The following is a 17,079-nucleotide window of genomic DNA, read 5'->3' as shown; positions in this document are numbered from 1 at the left end:
AACAAACACTGTATGTAGGTTGGTACTGTCCTTCATTTTACAGATGAATAAACAAGCTCAAAGAAGTAAATGACTTATCCAGGGTTATTCATTTAGTAAATGACAAAGTCATATTTTGAACCTAGATCCATTTTAATCAAATCCTGGGCACTTTCCACCAAACAAGACATGATTCAAAAAAGAAATTGGGAAAGATACATGTCGAGGTCCAGGTCCTCTGAGCTTGAAAACAGGAAGATTGCGTTGCAAATTCATAGCATCTGAATACACTTGAAGTAGGGACACATAGCTTTGCCATTATGTTTTCCAAAGTTTCTGTTTATGAAGGAAGAAAAGCATAATAAGAGAAAAGTTTCAGTAATTTGAAAAATCCAATCTGATATCAATAAATGAGACATTTATTATGGCTAATTAAATCTTATCTCTTAAAATTCACTTATACATTGACTTTTACCTGGTATTTGTTGACCCTTTCTACCTTTTCCATCATACTTTTTTTAAAAATAGTTTTTCTAGTAAAAAATTCTTGGGAACATTAGATTATTGTGAAACACTATAATAATTAAATCCATGATATATAGAAAAAGATCAAAATGTGCTTATTATTCTCAATTTAAGGAGTTCATAAATCATTAAAATTTATATTGTAAAAGTAACATTATTATTATGGAGAAATGTTCATAATATACTGAAATCAAAGCAAGAAGTTACAAAACCCTATCATGATGGGATCACGATTTTATTTTTAAAAACTAGATGCACAGGGAGAAAATTAAAAGAAAATATTATCTAATCAAAATAATATTGATAGTTATTCTAAATTTATAAAATTATAGTTGATACTTATTGCTTCTCAAGATTTGTAATACTCTTTTCAAAAGTCTATATTATTAATGTAGTTTAAAAATATTTCTAAAGTGCTGGAAAAATATCCAGTTATATGAAAAAGTCACTTTTGTAGAACTGTAATGAAGGCTTTATAATTGCTTAAAATAGCCTGAAAGCAAAACTATTTTGTCTTATGGCATTAAACTTATTTGAGTATGAGAATAATATTTCCAATAAAATCAAAATCATTTTTAGAAATAATTTTAGATATAATTCTCCATTTATGGAATGGTAGGGCAAAATTCTTTATTTCCTTTTTCATTAAATAGTGATAATTTCAAATTATGACAATTAGTTCCTTAAGAGTCTTTATATCTTGTATTGGATGATTCCAGTACGTCTTCAAGAATTTTATAACTATAATAGTTTGTTCCATTTGGAGAATAATTTCATATGTTTGGTTACATTCCTGTTAATATGTCTTTGTTCAGTAAATCTCTAGTGTAAAAAGAAAGTTTTTCTAATACCTTCTATTTTTTATTACAGAGGCAGTTAAAAGCAGATGCTAAAAAAGCTATTGGAAAACTTCAGCTACGCACCCTAAAACAAGGAGACAAGGTGCATTTATGACATTTAAATGCCTTTTGTTTAAAGCAATGCTAATAAGCCATGTGCAAACTAAATGTTCTTTCCAAGTATGTTTTTCATTGACATTTATAAGGCTGATTGACTTTTTAATCTTGCTGCAAAAGGTAGGCCCAATGATAGCTAAGTCCTAATCCCTGGAACCTGCAAATGTTACCTTATATGGCAGAAAGGACTTTACTGATAATGATTAAGTTAAAGATCTTGAGATGGAAGATTATCCAGTTGGTCCCTAAATATAATCACAATGTCCTTATAAGAGGGAGGAGGATAGATATTTGACTAGAGTACTATAAGAGATGTGATAAAGGAAGCAAGAGGTTGGAGTGATTCAAGGAAGAGGTCACAAGCCGAGGAATACACATGGCCTCTAGAAGCTGGAAACAGTAAGGAAAGGGATTCTCCCCTGAAGCTTCTGGAAGGAGCACAGTACTGCCAATACCTTGATTTTATACTTTTGATGTCTGGACATTAAGAGAATAAAGTTGTGCTGTTTTAAGCTATAGACTTGTATATTATTAATGTTCTACAGCAACAAGGAGCTAATACAATGCTTTAGTGCAGCTTTATTTGAACATCCATTTTCAGATTTAGGACAGTTGAAAACTACCATTGATAGGTAAAGCATGTATAACAAAAAACAACTATAGAACTTACCCAAATAAAAAAATATACCATTTACAATAGCACCAAAGCCATTTAATACTTACGTATAAATCTTAAACAATATGTACAAGACCTATATGCTTAAAACCGCAAAACACTAATGAAAGAAAGAAATCAAAGAAGACCTAAGTAAACGGAAAGATATACCATGTTCATGGATTAGAAGGCTCACGTTCAGATGTCAGTCCCCCAAACTAATTTATAGATTCAATGCAGCTTCAATTCATGACCTAGTGGGATCATTTATAGAAACTTACAGGCTGATTCTAAGTTTTTATGGAAAAGCAAAAGAATTAGAATAAACAAAACAATTTCAATAAAGAGAACTAACTTTGGATGATTCACACTGCCTGATCTGCAGAGTTATTTTAAAGTTGCAGTTAGTCAAGATAGTGTGGTATTGGGAAAGGATAGACTTATAGAGCAGTGGAACCGAAGAGAGAGTCCAGAAATAGACCCACACATGTGTGGTCAATTGAGTTTAATAAAAGTGCAAAAGCAATTAAATGAGGTAAGTAGAGCCTTTTCAACAGGGCAGACAATTGTTAGCTATTCATAGGCAATGAATGGATATCCATAAGCAAAAAGAATCTCTCTCAATCCATTCTCCACACACTATGTAAAAATTAATTAATCATAGAACTAAATGTAAAACCTAGAACTATGAAATTTTTAGAAAAAAAACCTTTGGAGAAAAATATTTTCATAACTTGGGTTATACAGATATTCCTTAGATATGACACCACAAACAAGTCCATAAAAGAAAAACATGAGAAATTTGACTTTATCAGAACTAAGAATTTCTGCTCTTTGAAAAACACTGTTAAGGGGCGGCGCCTGTGGCTCAGTGAGCAGGGTGCCGGCCCCATATGCCGAGGGTGGCGGGTTCAAACCCAGCCCCGGACAAACTGCAACAAAAAAATAGCCGGGCGTTGTGGCAGGCGCCTGTAGTCCCAGCTGCTTGGGAGGCTGAGGCAAGAGAATTGCGTAAGCCCAAGAGTTAGAGGTTGCTATGAGCCGTGTGACATCATGGCACTCTACCTGAGGGCGGTACAGTGAGACTCTGTCTCTACAAAAAAAAAAAAAAAAAAACTTCTCAGAAGGCTCAGCACCTATAGCTCAGTGGCTAGGGCACCAGCCAAATATACTGGAGCTGATGGGTTCGAATCTAGTCTGGGCCTGCCAAACAACAATGATAACTACAACCAAAAAAAAATAGCCGGGTGTTGTGGCGAGCACCTGTAGTCCCAGCTACTTGGGAGGCTGAGGCTAGAGAATCGTTTAAGCCCAAGAGTTGGAGGTTGCTGTGAGCTGTGATGCCATGACACTCTACCCAGGGTGAAAGCTTGAGGCTCTGTCTCAAAAAAAAAAAAAAAAAATTGTTAAGAGAGATAAAGATAAGGTACAAACCGAGAGAAAGTATGCAAATCAGATATCTGCTAAAGGTCTGTGCCCAGAATATATAAAGAACCCTCAAAATTCAACAGTAAGAAAACAACCAACCTAATAAAAAAATGGGCAAGCAAAACAGATACTTCACCAAAGAATATATATGTATATATTCTATATATAGTAAACACACACACATAATATAAAATAAATATAAAATCATTATTTTGTTGTTTTATTTTTTTTGTTATTGAGACAGTCGCATTTTGTCACCCTTGGTAGAGTGCTGTACCATCATAGCTCACAGCAACTTCAAACTCTTGGGCTGAAGCGATTCTCTTGCTTCAGCCTCCCAAGTAGCTGGGACTACAGCACTCACCACAACACTCAACTGTTCTTTAGAGACAGGGTCTTGCTCTAGCTCAGGCTGGTTTTGAACTCATGAGCTCAAGCAATCTACCTGCCTCAGCCTCCCAGAGTGCCAGGACTACAGGCATGAGCCACTTCGCCAAAAAAAAAAAAAATGTACGAATGACAAATAAGCACATAAAAAGATGCATGACATAATTAGTCATTAGGGAAATACAAATTTTAAAACCACAATGAGATACCATTATACCTTCATCAGGATGGCTAAAATACCAAGAGCTGGCCAACTGTGGAGCTACTGAAACTCTCACACATTTGCTGGGAAGAAAGCAAAATGGTACAGCCACTTAGAAAAAGTTTGGCAGTTCCTTATAAGGTTAACTTTTATTCATAATTGTCAAAAACTAGAAAGAACCCACACGTCCTCCAACTGGTGAATGGATAAATTATGGTACATTCATATCTTGGTATATCATTTAGCAATTAAAGGGGGAACCCTACTAATATATGCAGCAACATAGATGAATCTCGAATACATCGTTATGTATTAAGTAAAAGAAACCAGATTCAAAAGCTACATCATGGATGACTCCATTTATATGACATTCTGGAAAGGCTAAAACTATAGGAACTAAAACCAGACCTGTAGTTGCCAGGGGCCAGGGGTAAAAAGAAGAGTTAACTAAAAAAAGGTATGGGAATTTGTTCTATATCTTGATTGTGTTGGGGGAATAAATGACTGTATATGTTTGTCAAAAATTATAGAATTGGGCTCGGTGCCTGTAGCTCAAGCAGCTAAGGCACCAGCCACATACACCAGAGCTGGCGGGTTCGAATCCAGCCCGGGCCTGCCAAACAACGACAACTACAACCAAAAAATAGCCGGGTGTTCTGGCAGGCGCCTGTAGTCCCAGCTTCTTGGGAGGCTGAGGCAAGAAAATCGTTTAATCCCAGGAGTTGGAGGTTGCTGTGAGCTGTGATGCCACAACACTCTACCCAGGGAGACAGCTTGAGGCTCTGTCTCAAAAAAAAAAAAAATGGTAGAATTGGGCCCAGCATAATCCTAGTGCTCTGGGAGGCTGAGGTGAGATGATGGCTTGAAGTCACAAGTTTGAGACCAGCTTAAGCAAAGAGAGACCCTGTTTCTACTAAAAATAAAAAAAATTATCCAGGTGTGGTGGTAGGCCCCTGTAGTCCAGCTACTTGGGAGGCTGAGGCAGGAAGATTACTTGAGTGCAGGAGTTTGAGGTTGCTGTGAGTGAAGCTGAGGGGATGGCATTTCTAACCCGGGTAACAGACCAAAACTCTGTCTCAAAAAAAATGACAAAGAGTTGTGGAACCGTATAGTAAAAGAGTGAATTTTACTAGATGTATGAATTATACCTTTTTAAAAAAAAACTGAGAAAACATAGAAAACTATAGAATAAAACTATAGAAAACATAGAACTTGTATAAATGATATTTTATGAATTCTAAAGTCAGGAAAAATAGTTTAAATCAGTATTACATGTTTCTCTTTATTCCATTCTTTTGTTTGACTTTATTCTTTTTCCCTGTTTAAGTCTAAATAATCTTAAATTGTCTATTGAAACTTTACAGTTACATAGTCATTTAATGATATAATATTCCTCCTCCTGTAGGAATTTATGCTGGTTAAATACATATGTATTCTGATCTTGCTCTGTCCTTTAATGTATTTTTTCTTATCTGTCTATCAAAGTAACAATAACTATTGACTCTTAGGAAATTGGCCCTGATGGAGATAGTTGTGCTGTGTGTATCGAGCAGTACAAGCCGAATGATCTGGTACGCATCTTAACCTGCAAGTAAGTTTAATTTCATTTTGTATCATCAATAAGAATAGCTGACCTCAAAAAAGATAGTGGTGGACGAAAACTATTTTGAATGTTTCCAAATTGACATAAGAAGTTTATTTTTAGCTTATTTTCACTTAAATACAGAATAATGCTTTATTATTTTACTTTAATGTATTGATACCACTGAAATTGGTATCCGTCTAATTGTAACATGGTACAACTTGTTCTAAACTAATTTCATAGAAACTGAGAACCTAGCCAGCACAATTTATATATACAATGGGGGGGTATACCTACATATATAAAGTAGTACTGGATAATTTAATCTTAAACTCATTCTAACAGTCCCATTGAGAAAAAGTAAAATTAACTTTATGAGCACCTATTTGGAAGTCTTCACTCTTTAGTTTTTAAAACTCCTGAAGGTTGCTTTTAGCACTCTTAACTAGTAACTGTAGTAATGGTATTCTTGGAATGTATCACATTGCCTAGCAAGGTGTTCAACCTTTTTTCTGCTGCATATTGGAAGAGTAAAAATTGTCTTGGGCCACACATAAATAACACAAACACTAACAAAAGCTTATGAGCATGAAAAAAGGTTGGTGATACTTTTCACAATATCTGCTACCACAGAGAAACAACACAGTCCTCATGTAACCTGCATGTAGCCCTGGGCCACAGGTTGGACATCCCTGGATCAGTACCTTGTTATACACAATACTATGTTGTACTATACTGTTGAGCATGACTGTACCATTCAATAGTTAGAGAATGACAGAATAATAGTTTAAGATTTGAAACACTGGGCGGTGCCTGTGGCTCAAAGGAGTAGGGCGCTGGCCCCATATGCTAGAGGTGGCGGGTTCAAACCCAGCCCCGGCCAAAACTGCAAAAAAAAAAAAAAAGATTTGAAATACTGACAGAATCTTAGGTCAGGTAGCATCTTAGCCATTTTTAAGTGAGTACTGAAAATAGTTCTTTTTGAAGTCAGTATAATAAGTGCTGTATTATCTGCCCTTTTATATCTACTGTACTAAGAACACAAAAAAGTGGATCATGTTGCACAAGAATTCTGATAACAAATCCCATTTCAAAAGCATTTGAAAGTGACTCAGAAAAGTACTGTGTGATGAAATTTCCAAGTTTTGCTTCTGTGGCTTCTTCATCGTATTAATAGTGTATGTAGAAAGGCATCTATTCAGAGACTAAAGTTACCAGAGTATTCTGTTGATATGCAGTATACTGGGCAAAATAGTGTTGCTATTTCACAACTGATAATTTAATGATGTGTTTTTTCCTTTGTTAGCCATATTTTCCATAAGACATGTGTTGACCCTTGGCTGTTAGAACACAGGACTTGCCCCATGTGCAAATGTGACATCCTCAAAGCTTTGGGAATTGAGGTAAACACTGCTATACTGTTTATATGCAGGATATATGCCTGGGCTTTCAGGAAAATAACATCCTTATTTTTTAGCTAGGAATGTACCATACTTACAGTTTGTACTTAAAACTGTATTTCCATATTTATGTCATATTTACATCATAGAGACAGTGAGGAGTTATCTTGGACCACCTCTGTTTTCCTTCTTCCCTCCCTCCATCTCCTCAACTGTACTTTTTATTTGGTCAGAATTTAAAGTGATGACCATGTAAAGTACCAACTTAGCATCCCTCTTTGTGCTTTTTTTTATCCCTTACTATTGCATAGTGACCAAACTTACAGTTAAATGAGCATGTATAATTTGAGAAATCATAATGCATTTTAAATTATAATTTTATAATCAGTAAACTAAAAGTGGCCTATTTTAAGATACAGCAAAAAAGTCAATCTCAACAAAAGTCTTCTTGACTTGAGATATGTAGATGACAGTTATTCTTACTACCCCTAGGGGACAGCATGACATTTTTTTAGTGCCTGCCTTGTACCAGGCATCATGTATGAAGTTCTGGGATCACCCAAATGAACATGTCAGATGTGAGAGCACTCTGCCCATAGCATCTCCCACCCATTGGTGGACTCAGTTACTCTCTAACTGTTTGGACTAGGCCAGCAACAGAATTTTATGATCATCAGAAGGGATTATAGGTTTAAAAGGTTAAAAAACATTGCTCCAGTGAGTCACCTATGAAGATCTTCATAGTACTATGTGAAGGAAAAGCATGGAATCTGAGATCCTTTCATTTAAATGCTTTCCAAAGGTGGATGTTGAAGATGGGTCAATGTCTTTACAAGTCCCTGTTGCGAATGAAACATCTAATAGTGCCTCCTCTCATGAAGAAGATAATCGCAGTGAGACCGCGTCATCTGGCTATGCCTCTGTGCAGGGAGCAGATGAACCGCCTCTGGAAGAACACGTGCAGTCAGCAAGTAAGCATCATACTGAGGGTTTGTGAGTGTCCTACCAATAATCTATTGTGGTCACATGCCCACCAGAGTACTCCCTTTTTTTTTTGGAGACAGAGTCTCAAGCTGTTGCCCTGGTTAGAATGCTGTGGCATCACAGCTCACAGTAATCTCCAACTCTTGGGCTTAAGGGATTCTCTTGCCTCATTCCTCCAAGTACCTGGACTACAGGCGCCCACCACAATGCCTGGCTATTTTTTTGGTTGTAGTTGTCATTATTGGTTGGCAGGCCTGGGCTGGATTCAAACCCACCAGCCCTTGTGTATGTGGCTGGCGCCCTAGCTTGCTGAGCTATAGGCACCAAGCCAAAGAGTACTCTTGTTTTTTATTATTTGTTCCATTCAGCCATTATTGCAATCCAGGTTTCTTCTACTTAAAATGATGCAGTGCAGGATGCACCCTGGTTAATATGCACATATTCAAATGTACCTGAAATAGATGAAATGCATCAGAAGTGGAGATTATTCTCAAAAGAAAGATCTATTAGAAAGCTTTTCTCGGCAGCGCCTGTGGCTCAAGGAGTAGGGTGCCGGTCCCATATGCCAGAGGTAGCGGGTTCAAACCCAGCCCTGGCCAAAAACCAAGAAAAAAAGAATTAAAAAAAAAATCATTTAAAAAAAAAACAAGAAAGCTTTTCTCTGATGCACTTAAATGTTGGCTTATTACCCACATATGGAGGCTAAAGAGAAACTTTAACTTCAGAAGTTATTGTTTATTGTAGCTAAATCATAAATTAAGATAAAGGAGTACTGAGATGATAAAATAGAATTCAATTTACAAAAACTTGATTCACACATAACTTCTCAGGAACCCATCTTTTACAATTAGGAAACTGTTTAGGAATGGTATGTGCTGCCACCTGTTGACTATTTGCCATGAATGAAATGAACAAATCACTGGAAACTAAAATTGAAAATACTGTTTTCAAAATTTGGTGAGTTTTGCCATGATTCCTACAACGGATTAAGGCTTGCCAAGCTTGTGAAAAAATGTAGGGGGGAAACCAAGTCCCCCTGTAGAGTGTTAAAATATACAGGAGGGAATTAGGCTGAAAGGGATCTAAAGCCTTGCACTTCTACATTAGAAAAACAAGAGAATTAGGCTGAAAGGGATCTAAAGCCTTGCACTTCTACATTAGAAAAACAAAATCCAACTCCAATTTATTCTTATAAAGTACACATTGTATTAGGGTCGGATGTAGGACCCACCCAAATAGAACCATTCTGTCCAAGAAGGAGTGAGTCCACCCAGGAAGGAATGAGTCTACCAATCCCCACCCGGCCAACTCTTATATTTCCACCCTGCCTTAGCCCACCTGCTGACTTCTTTTTCCAATTAACCCCCTCACACCCCACTGATCAAAGGCCGCGTTGCCCACACAGAATCTGGACTCTGCTTTCTTTCATTCATGTCTCAGAATAACCTTTCATTTTTTTCAGTCCCAAACCTCTCAGAGTGTAAGAATGGTTGGTCTTATAGCGAAACAATACAAAATCAGAGGGGAGGAGGTAGGGAGATTCACTTCTCTTTTATAAATCTCAACCTTTTCATGCTTTTTTTGTTTTGTTGGTTTTAAAATTTTTTTTCAATTCTCATTTTAAAATAATCTAATTCTAGGCCAGGTGTGGTGGCTCACGCCTATAATCCTAGCAATATGGGCAGCCTCGGCGGGTGGATTGCTTAAGCCTAGGAATTCAAGACCAGCCTGAACAAGAACAAGACCCTGTCTCTATTAAAAATAGAAAAATCTAGCTGGGCATTGTGGCAGGTACCTCTTTTCCCAGCTACTTGAGAGGCTGAGGCAAGAGGATCAAGAGTTTGAGGTTGCTGTGAGCCATGATAACACCATGGCACTCTACCCAGGACAAGAGTGAGACTGTCTCAAAAATGTAGGGCTGGGCATGGTGGCTCATGCCTATAATCCTAGCACTCTGAGAGGCCGAGGCAGGTGGATTGCCCTGAGTTCACAGGTTCGACACCAGCCTGAGGAAGAGCTAGACTGCATCTCTAAAAATAGCCAGGTGTTGTGGTTGGCGCTGATAGTCCCAGCTACTTGGAAGGCTGAGGTAAGAGGATCGCTTGAGCCCAAGAGTTTCAGGTTGCTATGAGCTATGGCTCCATGGCACTCTACCAAGGGTGACAAAGTGAGACTGTCTCAAAAAAAAAAAAATAAATAAGAAGTAAAATAAAATAATTAATTCTAGCATAAAAGTAGAAGAAAAACGAATTGTCAAGATAGCTTGCGAAAGTTTCAGTTTCTATGACGTAAACATTTGTCCTCTAAAGGCTTATCGGTTACCATAGATACCATTTCTGAAGATGTCACGAGGAATACTGCTATGCAAAAGCAAACCTTGTATTTCTTGTAATCTAATCTTCAGACATTTCCTTGAGTATAGTCATAAGAATCTTAATCATCTCTGTGGATTTTTCTACCTGTAATAGATAATCATTGTCTATTTGCCCCAGATAATCTTGTCTTGCATAATGGTGTGTCAGTAGAATTCAGTGAAGGTAAAAGTATAGGATAATTTAATTTATTGCTAGTTTTCTCGTGTATAAAAAACAACATTCCAACGTGCCCTTTTTGTGTTCTGCTCTTCTTATGGGCTGGATGGTGGGCAGAACGGGGAAGCACAGTAGATTTTGTAGGGAATTTGAAAAGCAAAGGAAATGATGTCCATATTCCTCCTCCTATATTCTTTATCTGGATGAATGATAGTAACACCCACCCAGGTGCCCCAACCCAGACACTTACGGAGATCCTAGACTCTTCCTTCTTCCCCTACCTATTGATTCAACATCTGTTTTCTCAACTCTATCCCCTAATTTCCAAACTTAATACCACAGTCATAGTTTGAGCAATTATCTTTTTTTTTTTTTGGTTAATCCAGGCCTGGGCCAAGTTTGAACCCACCACCCCTGCTGCACAGGTGATCTAACCACTGAGCTAAGGGCGCCCAGCCATGATTATCATCTTTCTGCCCACTCTTTCCATTCTTCCTCTCCCAAGAAATTAGAAGAGCTTGGGCAGTGCCTGTGGCTTAGTGGGTAGGGCGCCGGCCCTATATACTGAGGGTGGCGGATTCAAACCCAGCCCCGGACGAACTACAACAACAAAAAAAAATAGCCAGACATTGTGGTGGGCACCTGTAGTCCCAGCTGCTCAGGAGGCTAAGGCTACAGAATTGCCTAAGCTCAGGAATTGGATGTTGCTGTGAGCTGTGTGACGCCACAGCACTCTACTGAGGGCGATAAAGTAAGACTCTGTCTCTACAAAAAAAAAAAAAAAGGGGGGCGGGGGCTTGGCGCCTGTGGCTCAAGCTGCTAAGGCACCAGCCACATGCACCTGAGCTGGCGGGTTAGAATCCAGCCCGGGCCCGCCAAACAACAAGATGGCTGCAACCAAAAAATAGCCAGGCATTGTGGTGGGTGTCTGTAGTCCCAGCTACTTCGGAGGCGGAGGCAGGAGATTCGCTTGAGCCCAGGAGTTGGAGGTTGCTGTGAGCTGTGATGCCACAGCACTCTACCCAAGGCAACAGCTTGAGGCTCTGTCCCAAAGAAAAAAGAAATTAGAAGACCTCAGTATAACTCCTTTCTTCCTTTAAGGCTCATCCCTGTAATCCTAGAACATTGGGCAGCTGAGGCAGGAGGATCACTTGAGGCCAGGTGTTCAAGACTGGCCTAAGCAAGAGTAAGATCCCCATCTCTACAAAAAATAGAAAAAATTAATTGGGTGTGGTGGTATGCCCCTGTAGTCCCAGCTACTTGGGAGGCTGAGGCAGAAGGATCACCTGAGCCCAAGAGTTTGAAGTTGCTGTGAGCTATAATGACTCTACTGCACACTAGCTGGGGCCACAGAGTAAGACCCTATCTAAAAAAAGAAAAAGACTCACTCCTCTTTGAGAAGTCTGTCTTGACTTATATGTGTGGCCTAATGTCTGCTTTCATAGAACTTCTATCATTGCACTTACTGCAATAAAATTGTATTAAGACTTTTTTTTTTTTTTTTGAGACAGTCTCACTGTGTCACCCTCGGTAGAGTGCTGTAGCATCACAGCTCACAGCAACCTCAAACTCTTGGGCTCAAGTAATTCTCCGGCCTCAGCCTCCTGAGTAGCTGGAACCACAGGTGCCTGCCACAAGGCCCAGGTGTTTCTTTTTTGTTGCAGTTGTCTTTGTTTTAGCTGGCAGTGTATGTAGCCAGCGCCCTGCCAATTGAGCCTCTGGTGTCACCTAAGACTTTATTTTTTTTTGTAGAGATAGAGTCTCACTATATCACCCTCGGTAGGGTGCCATGACGTCTCAGCTCACAGCAACCTCCAATTCCAGGGCTTAGGTGATTCTGTAGCCTCAGTCTCCCGAGTAGCTGGGACTACAGGCACCTGCCACAACGTCCGGCTATTTTTTTTGTTGCAGTTTGGCCAGGGCTGGGTTTGAACCCGCCACCCTGGTATATGGGGCTAGCGCCCTACCCGCTGAGCCACAGGCGCCACCCCTAAGACTTTATTTTTGAGACAGAGTCTCACTTGGTCACCCTCAGTGGAATGCCATACATCATAGCTCACAGCAACCTCAAAACTTGGGCTTAAGTGATTCTTTTGCCTCAGCCTCCTGAGTAGCTGGAACTATAGGAGCCTGCCACAACCTCTGGCTATTTTTGGAGACCGGGTTTCACTATTGCTCAGGCTGGTCTCAAACTCATGAGCTCAAATGATCCACCCAAATAAGCTTCCCAGAGTGCTAGGATTATAGGCATGAGCCACTGTGCCCGGCCTAGTATTAAATTTATTTATTTATTTTTTTGTTTGTTTGTTTTTGGGGCAGTGCCTGTGGCTTAATGGAGTAGGGTGCCGACCCCATATGCTGGAGGTGGTGGGTTCAAATCCAGCCCTGGTCAAAAACTGCAAAAAAAAAAAAAACAAAACAAACCCCACAACACACTAAAGCTTCAATTCATGAAGAAAAGATCTTGGATGATTATTCACTTAAAAAAAAAAAAAAAAAGATAAAAAAATTTTTTTTTTGTTTCTTTGGGTAGGGATAGCATCTTAGATTCACTTTTGTCTACCAAGCACCTAGCACAGCCTATCACATAATGGATACCAAATTCACGTTGAATGAATGACCACTTAGAACAGATTTAATTATATCTGTGATTATATGTTACTAGTTTGGAGATCTTGCATGTTAGCCATTGATTTTTATGATGATTGTAGATTTGCAAAACATTTCGAGTTCATGTCTATGTGTCACATAATTGGGCTTAGTTCTATTAGAACACTGGTTTTCAAATTTAAATACTCATCGTGTCACCTGAAGGGCTAGTTAAAATAAAGAGGTCACCCCCAGAGCTTCTGATTCAGTGGGGCTGATGTGGGGCTGGAGAATTTTATTTCTAACAAGGTCCCATGTGATGCTGCTTATGCTGCTGCTGCTCCAGAGATCACACATTGGGAATCATTGAATAAGGACTATAGTTGTCACTTGGAAAGATTTTAAACATTACTGATGCCTGGGCTTGACCTCAGAGCAGTTAAAATCAGAATCCATGAGGCATAGGACCCAGGTGCAGGTGTTATTTTTTATTTTAATTTTGAAATAATTTCCAACTGACAAAATGTTTCAAATATAATACAAAGTATGCCTGTAAACCCTTTACCCAGCTTTTCCAAATGTTAACATCTTATATAAACATATATAATTATCAAAACCAGGAAGTTAACCAATAAAAATGTTATTAGCTAAACTATAGAGCTTACTCAAGGTCTTATTCAAATGACCCACTAATGTCCTTTTTCCGTCCAGGATCTCATACTACATTTTAATTGTCATTAAAGTAGTCTTCTTACAGACTACCATTTTCCTCATGTCTTATTACGACGCATATGTCTGTGTCCTATTACTAATGATTCAAACTTTGCTCACTTGGTTAAGTGGTGTCTGCCAAGTTTCTCCCTTTGTAAATATTAAATATGTTATGGAGAGACACTTGGTGACTATGCAGATATCCTGTTTCTCATCATACTTCTACCTACTAGTTTTAGCAATCATTGATGTTTCTTGCTTTCAATAATTATTAAGGAAGTATTTGCCAAATGGTGATTTTCTATCATTCTTCCCACATTTACTCATTAAACACAAATGTAAGGGAAGAACTATTCCTTCTCCTCCATTTATTTATTCAATTATTTATAATAGAATGGGATCATAGACCTTTTTCATTCTATAATATATTCTCATGATTTATCCATTGTTCATATCATCCTAGATTTGTTCATTGGGAACTCATGCAAGTTGGTTTCTGTGCTCTTTGAACTTCCTTGCTTTCTCAGTACAAGATGTTTTAGGTCTGAGATTGGCCAACTTTTTCTGTAAAGGGCCAGACAGTAAATACTTTAGGCTTTGAAGGCTATAAGCCTCTGTTTCCTACTTTTCTTTTTGGTTGGTTTGTTTTTTAATAAAGGTTATTCTTTTAAAACCATGAAAATCACTTTTAGATATGGTTTGTAGGCTATAGTTTGGTGACTGCTAGGCTAAAATCTAGGTTAATCTTGTACTCTCCCTTGTCTTGTCTCTGCAATCGCCCATTTCTTCAGATGGACTTTTATTAGAAAATGTTTTTTCAAAAGCAAGATCTGGTCCCTAGGCATGCTTTTTATTACTAGGGTGTCATTGCTATTGGCCTTTCCAATGAATAAGATTAGGAAAATATGTATTTACTCATACAAATATACATACACATCTATATCTATTTCCCTATTATCTATCTGAAAAATGGTGAGCTCATACTAATACATCCAATTCTAATCCAGCACAAGGTTTGTTCTAGCCTCCCCCTTTCCTTATTTATAATTTCTTTGCCTGAATACAGAAGGAGAAAGCCTCTTCTTACCCACAATATATTTACTTATTTGTTCAATCATAGAATACACATAAAATAGTTACTGCATTGCTAACTTGTACCCCCGGGTAAAGCAATGTCACTAACTAGTGTATAGTTCCTTTTGCTTTTTAGTCTTATAGGTTAGAATCAAAATCCTGTTTTCCAAAGTTATTTCAGCTTAGTACTTTTCTTCCCCACTCTCTTCAGAATGATTATATATTTCATTTGTGATACAATTAGATTCATTTATTACTGTTTATATTCTATTTGGCGTACCCACCCAACTTCCTGTTGATTTTCAAAAATCTATGTATATGTGTTTGTATATGAAGAGCATTGGTTGTTTTTTAAAGTGCCTAGGTGAGTGAAATGTGGAGACAACAATGTAACTTTTGCTCTTATGGAGGCTATAATCCAGGTAGAAATAAGTACACATACATTAATCAAAAAAGAGTAATTATAAACCAACATGATAATGCCACAGGGGCTTTATGTAAGACATAGCATAAATCATTTAGTCTCTAAAGGCTTAGGGAAGTAGGATAATAATCAGTATGATGAAATTCAATAAGAAAGTCCTTTTAGAAATAAATGTTGAATTTTATCTTAAAAGACGACAGGGGTGAAATTATCCTAAAAATTGCCATTTCTTTTCAAAGATGAGAATCTGCAGCTGGTAAACCATGAAGCAAATTCCGTGGCAGTGGATGTCATTCCTCATGTTGACAACCCAACCTTTGAAGAAGATGAAACTCCTGATCAAGAGACTGCTATTCGAGAAATTAAATCATAAAGTCTGTATCAATAGAAAACTTGAACTGGTAGTTAATAACAGAACTGCCAATCAGGGCTTAGTTTACTTTTAATGAACTGAATAAATTCAATAAAATCAGAATGATACTGAAAGTGCTGAGATGATTAATATTATGCTATAGTTAAACGGCTTACAATATTTAACCTACTAACTTTTTTCCACAAACTTACTATATAATCTTTTTCATAGGCAAGATTCCTCTCAATAGTGATAGCAACATTTTTAAACATTCAAAACACTCTTCAAGGAGTCACATTTTTCATTTATAACAGTTTTCTTATAAAAACATACTGCTTTTAAAACGTGGAGTAGCTATAATCTATTTTATGATAGTATCTTAATTAAAAATAATAATACTTTAGCTTGGGCTATATGTGTCAGGGGTTTTCTCCAGGTGCTTATATTGATCTGGAATTGTAATGTATAAAGCAATGCAAACTTAGGCTAGTACTTCATGAAATGTCTATTTAAGCTACATTAAGTTCATAGAACAAGATTAAAGCAAAATATTCATTTTAACTTTTTCTTGTTTTTACAATTAGGCTAAATGTACTTCATTTGAGTGTTGAGTATAGTTTATCAGAGAATATGGACTGAATTGATTAGTATATTAGTGACACCAATTTGACACATGATTATAGACAAAAATACTGTGTAACTATTTCTCAAATTTGTGAAATTTTCAAAAACACAATACATAAATTACCAAGCCATTTGAAAACGGTAATGACGGTGTAAGTCACACAATTAGTAACTGATCTTGGTGCATGAATTAGTCTATAGAAAATGTCCTGTAAAATTAGTCTGTAGGAAATGTTTTCCAAGAAATGTTGACTTTAAAAGTTGAGTTTACATTTGACCTATATGGGCTAAAATTATATTAGATAAACTGAAATTCTGTCAGTTTAGCTATAAATTTTGTGAATGCATTTTCTGGAGTTTGAAAAAGAAGGGGGGGGGAATTCCAGGTGCCTTAATCTAAAGTTTGAAGCTTCATCCACCAAAGTTCAATAGATCTATTTAAAATGCACTTTATTTGTATTCTGCGTGGCTTATCTTTTGTTTCAAAGTTTTGTTTTCAGTGCAAATTCCAGCAGAATTTAGGCAAAAATAGAACAGACACATATTTTTGTTTGCTGAATATAGAATGGATAAAACCATTGCATTCTTGTACACTGATTTGAAATGCTGTAAATATGTTCTGATTTGTATTGATTCTCTTTAAATATAAAATGTAAATAAAATATTCAAATAAAAA

General features: G+C 37.4%; 1 protein-coding gene across 2 annotated transcripts in view; it reads left to right on the top strand.

Annotated features, from left to right (window-relative positions):
• Positions 1 to 17,079, top strand: part of RNF128 (ring finger protein 128) — a 105,799-nt gene extending 88,720 nt beyond the window's left edge. For both annotated transcript variants that reach the window (XM_053579690.1, XM_053579689.1), the window contains exons 3-7: positions 1,375 to 1,446; positions 5,641 to 5,723; positions 7,021 to 7,117; positions 7,917 to 8,085; positions 15,667 to 17,079. In XM_053579690.1, coding sequence (XP_053435665.1) covers positions 1,375 to 1,446; positions 5,641 to 5,723; positions 7,021 to 7,117; positions 7,917 to 8,085; positions 15,667 to 15,800 — 555 coding nt within the window. In that variant the 3' untranslated portion in view covers positions 15,801 to 17,079. The remainder of the gene's footprint in view (positions 1 to 1,374; positions 1,447 to 5,640; positions 5,724 to 7,020; positions 7,118 to 7,916; positions 8,086 to 15,666) is intronic.

Source organism: Nycticebus coucang, chromosome X (assembly GCF_027406575.1).
Source record: "Nycticebus coucang isolate mNycCou1 chromosome X, mNycCou1.pri, whole genome shotgun sequence".
Taxonomy (NCBI): domain Eukaryota; kingdom Metazoa; phylum Chordata; class Mammalia; order Primates; family Lorisidae; genus Nycticebus; species Nycticebus coucang.
This window is presented reverse-complemented; position numbering and strand designations above follow the sequence as displayed.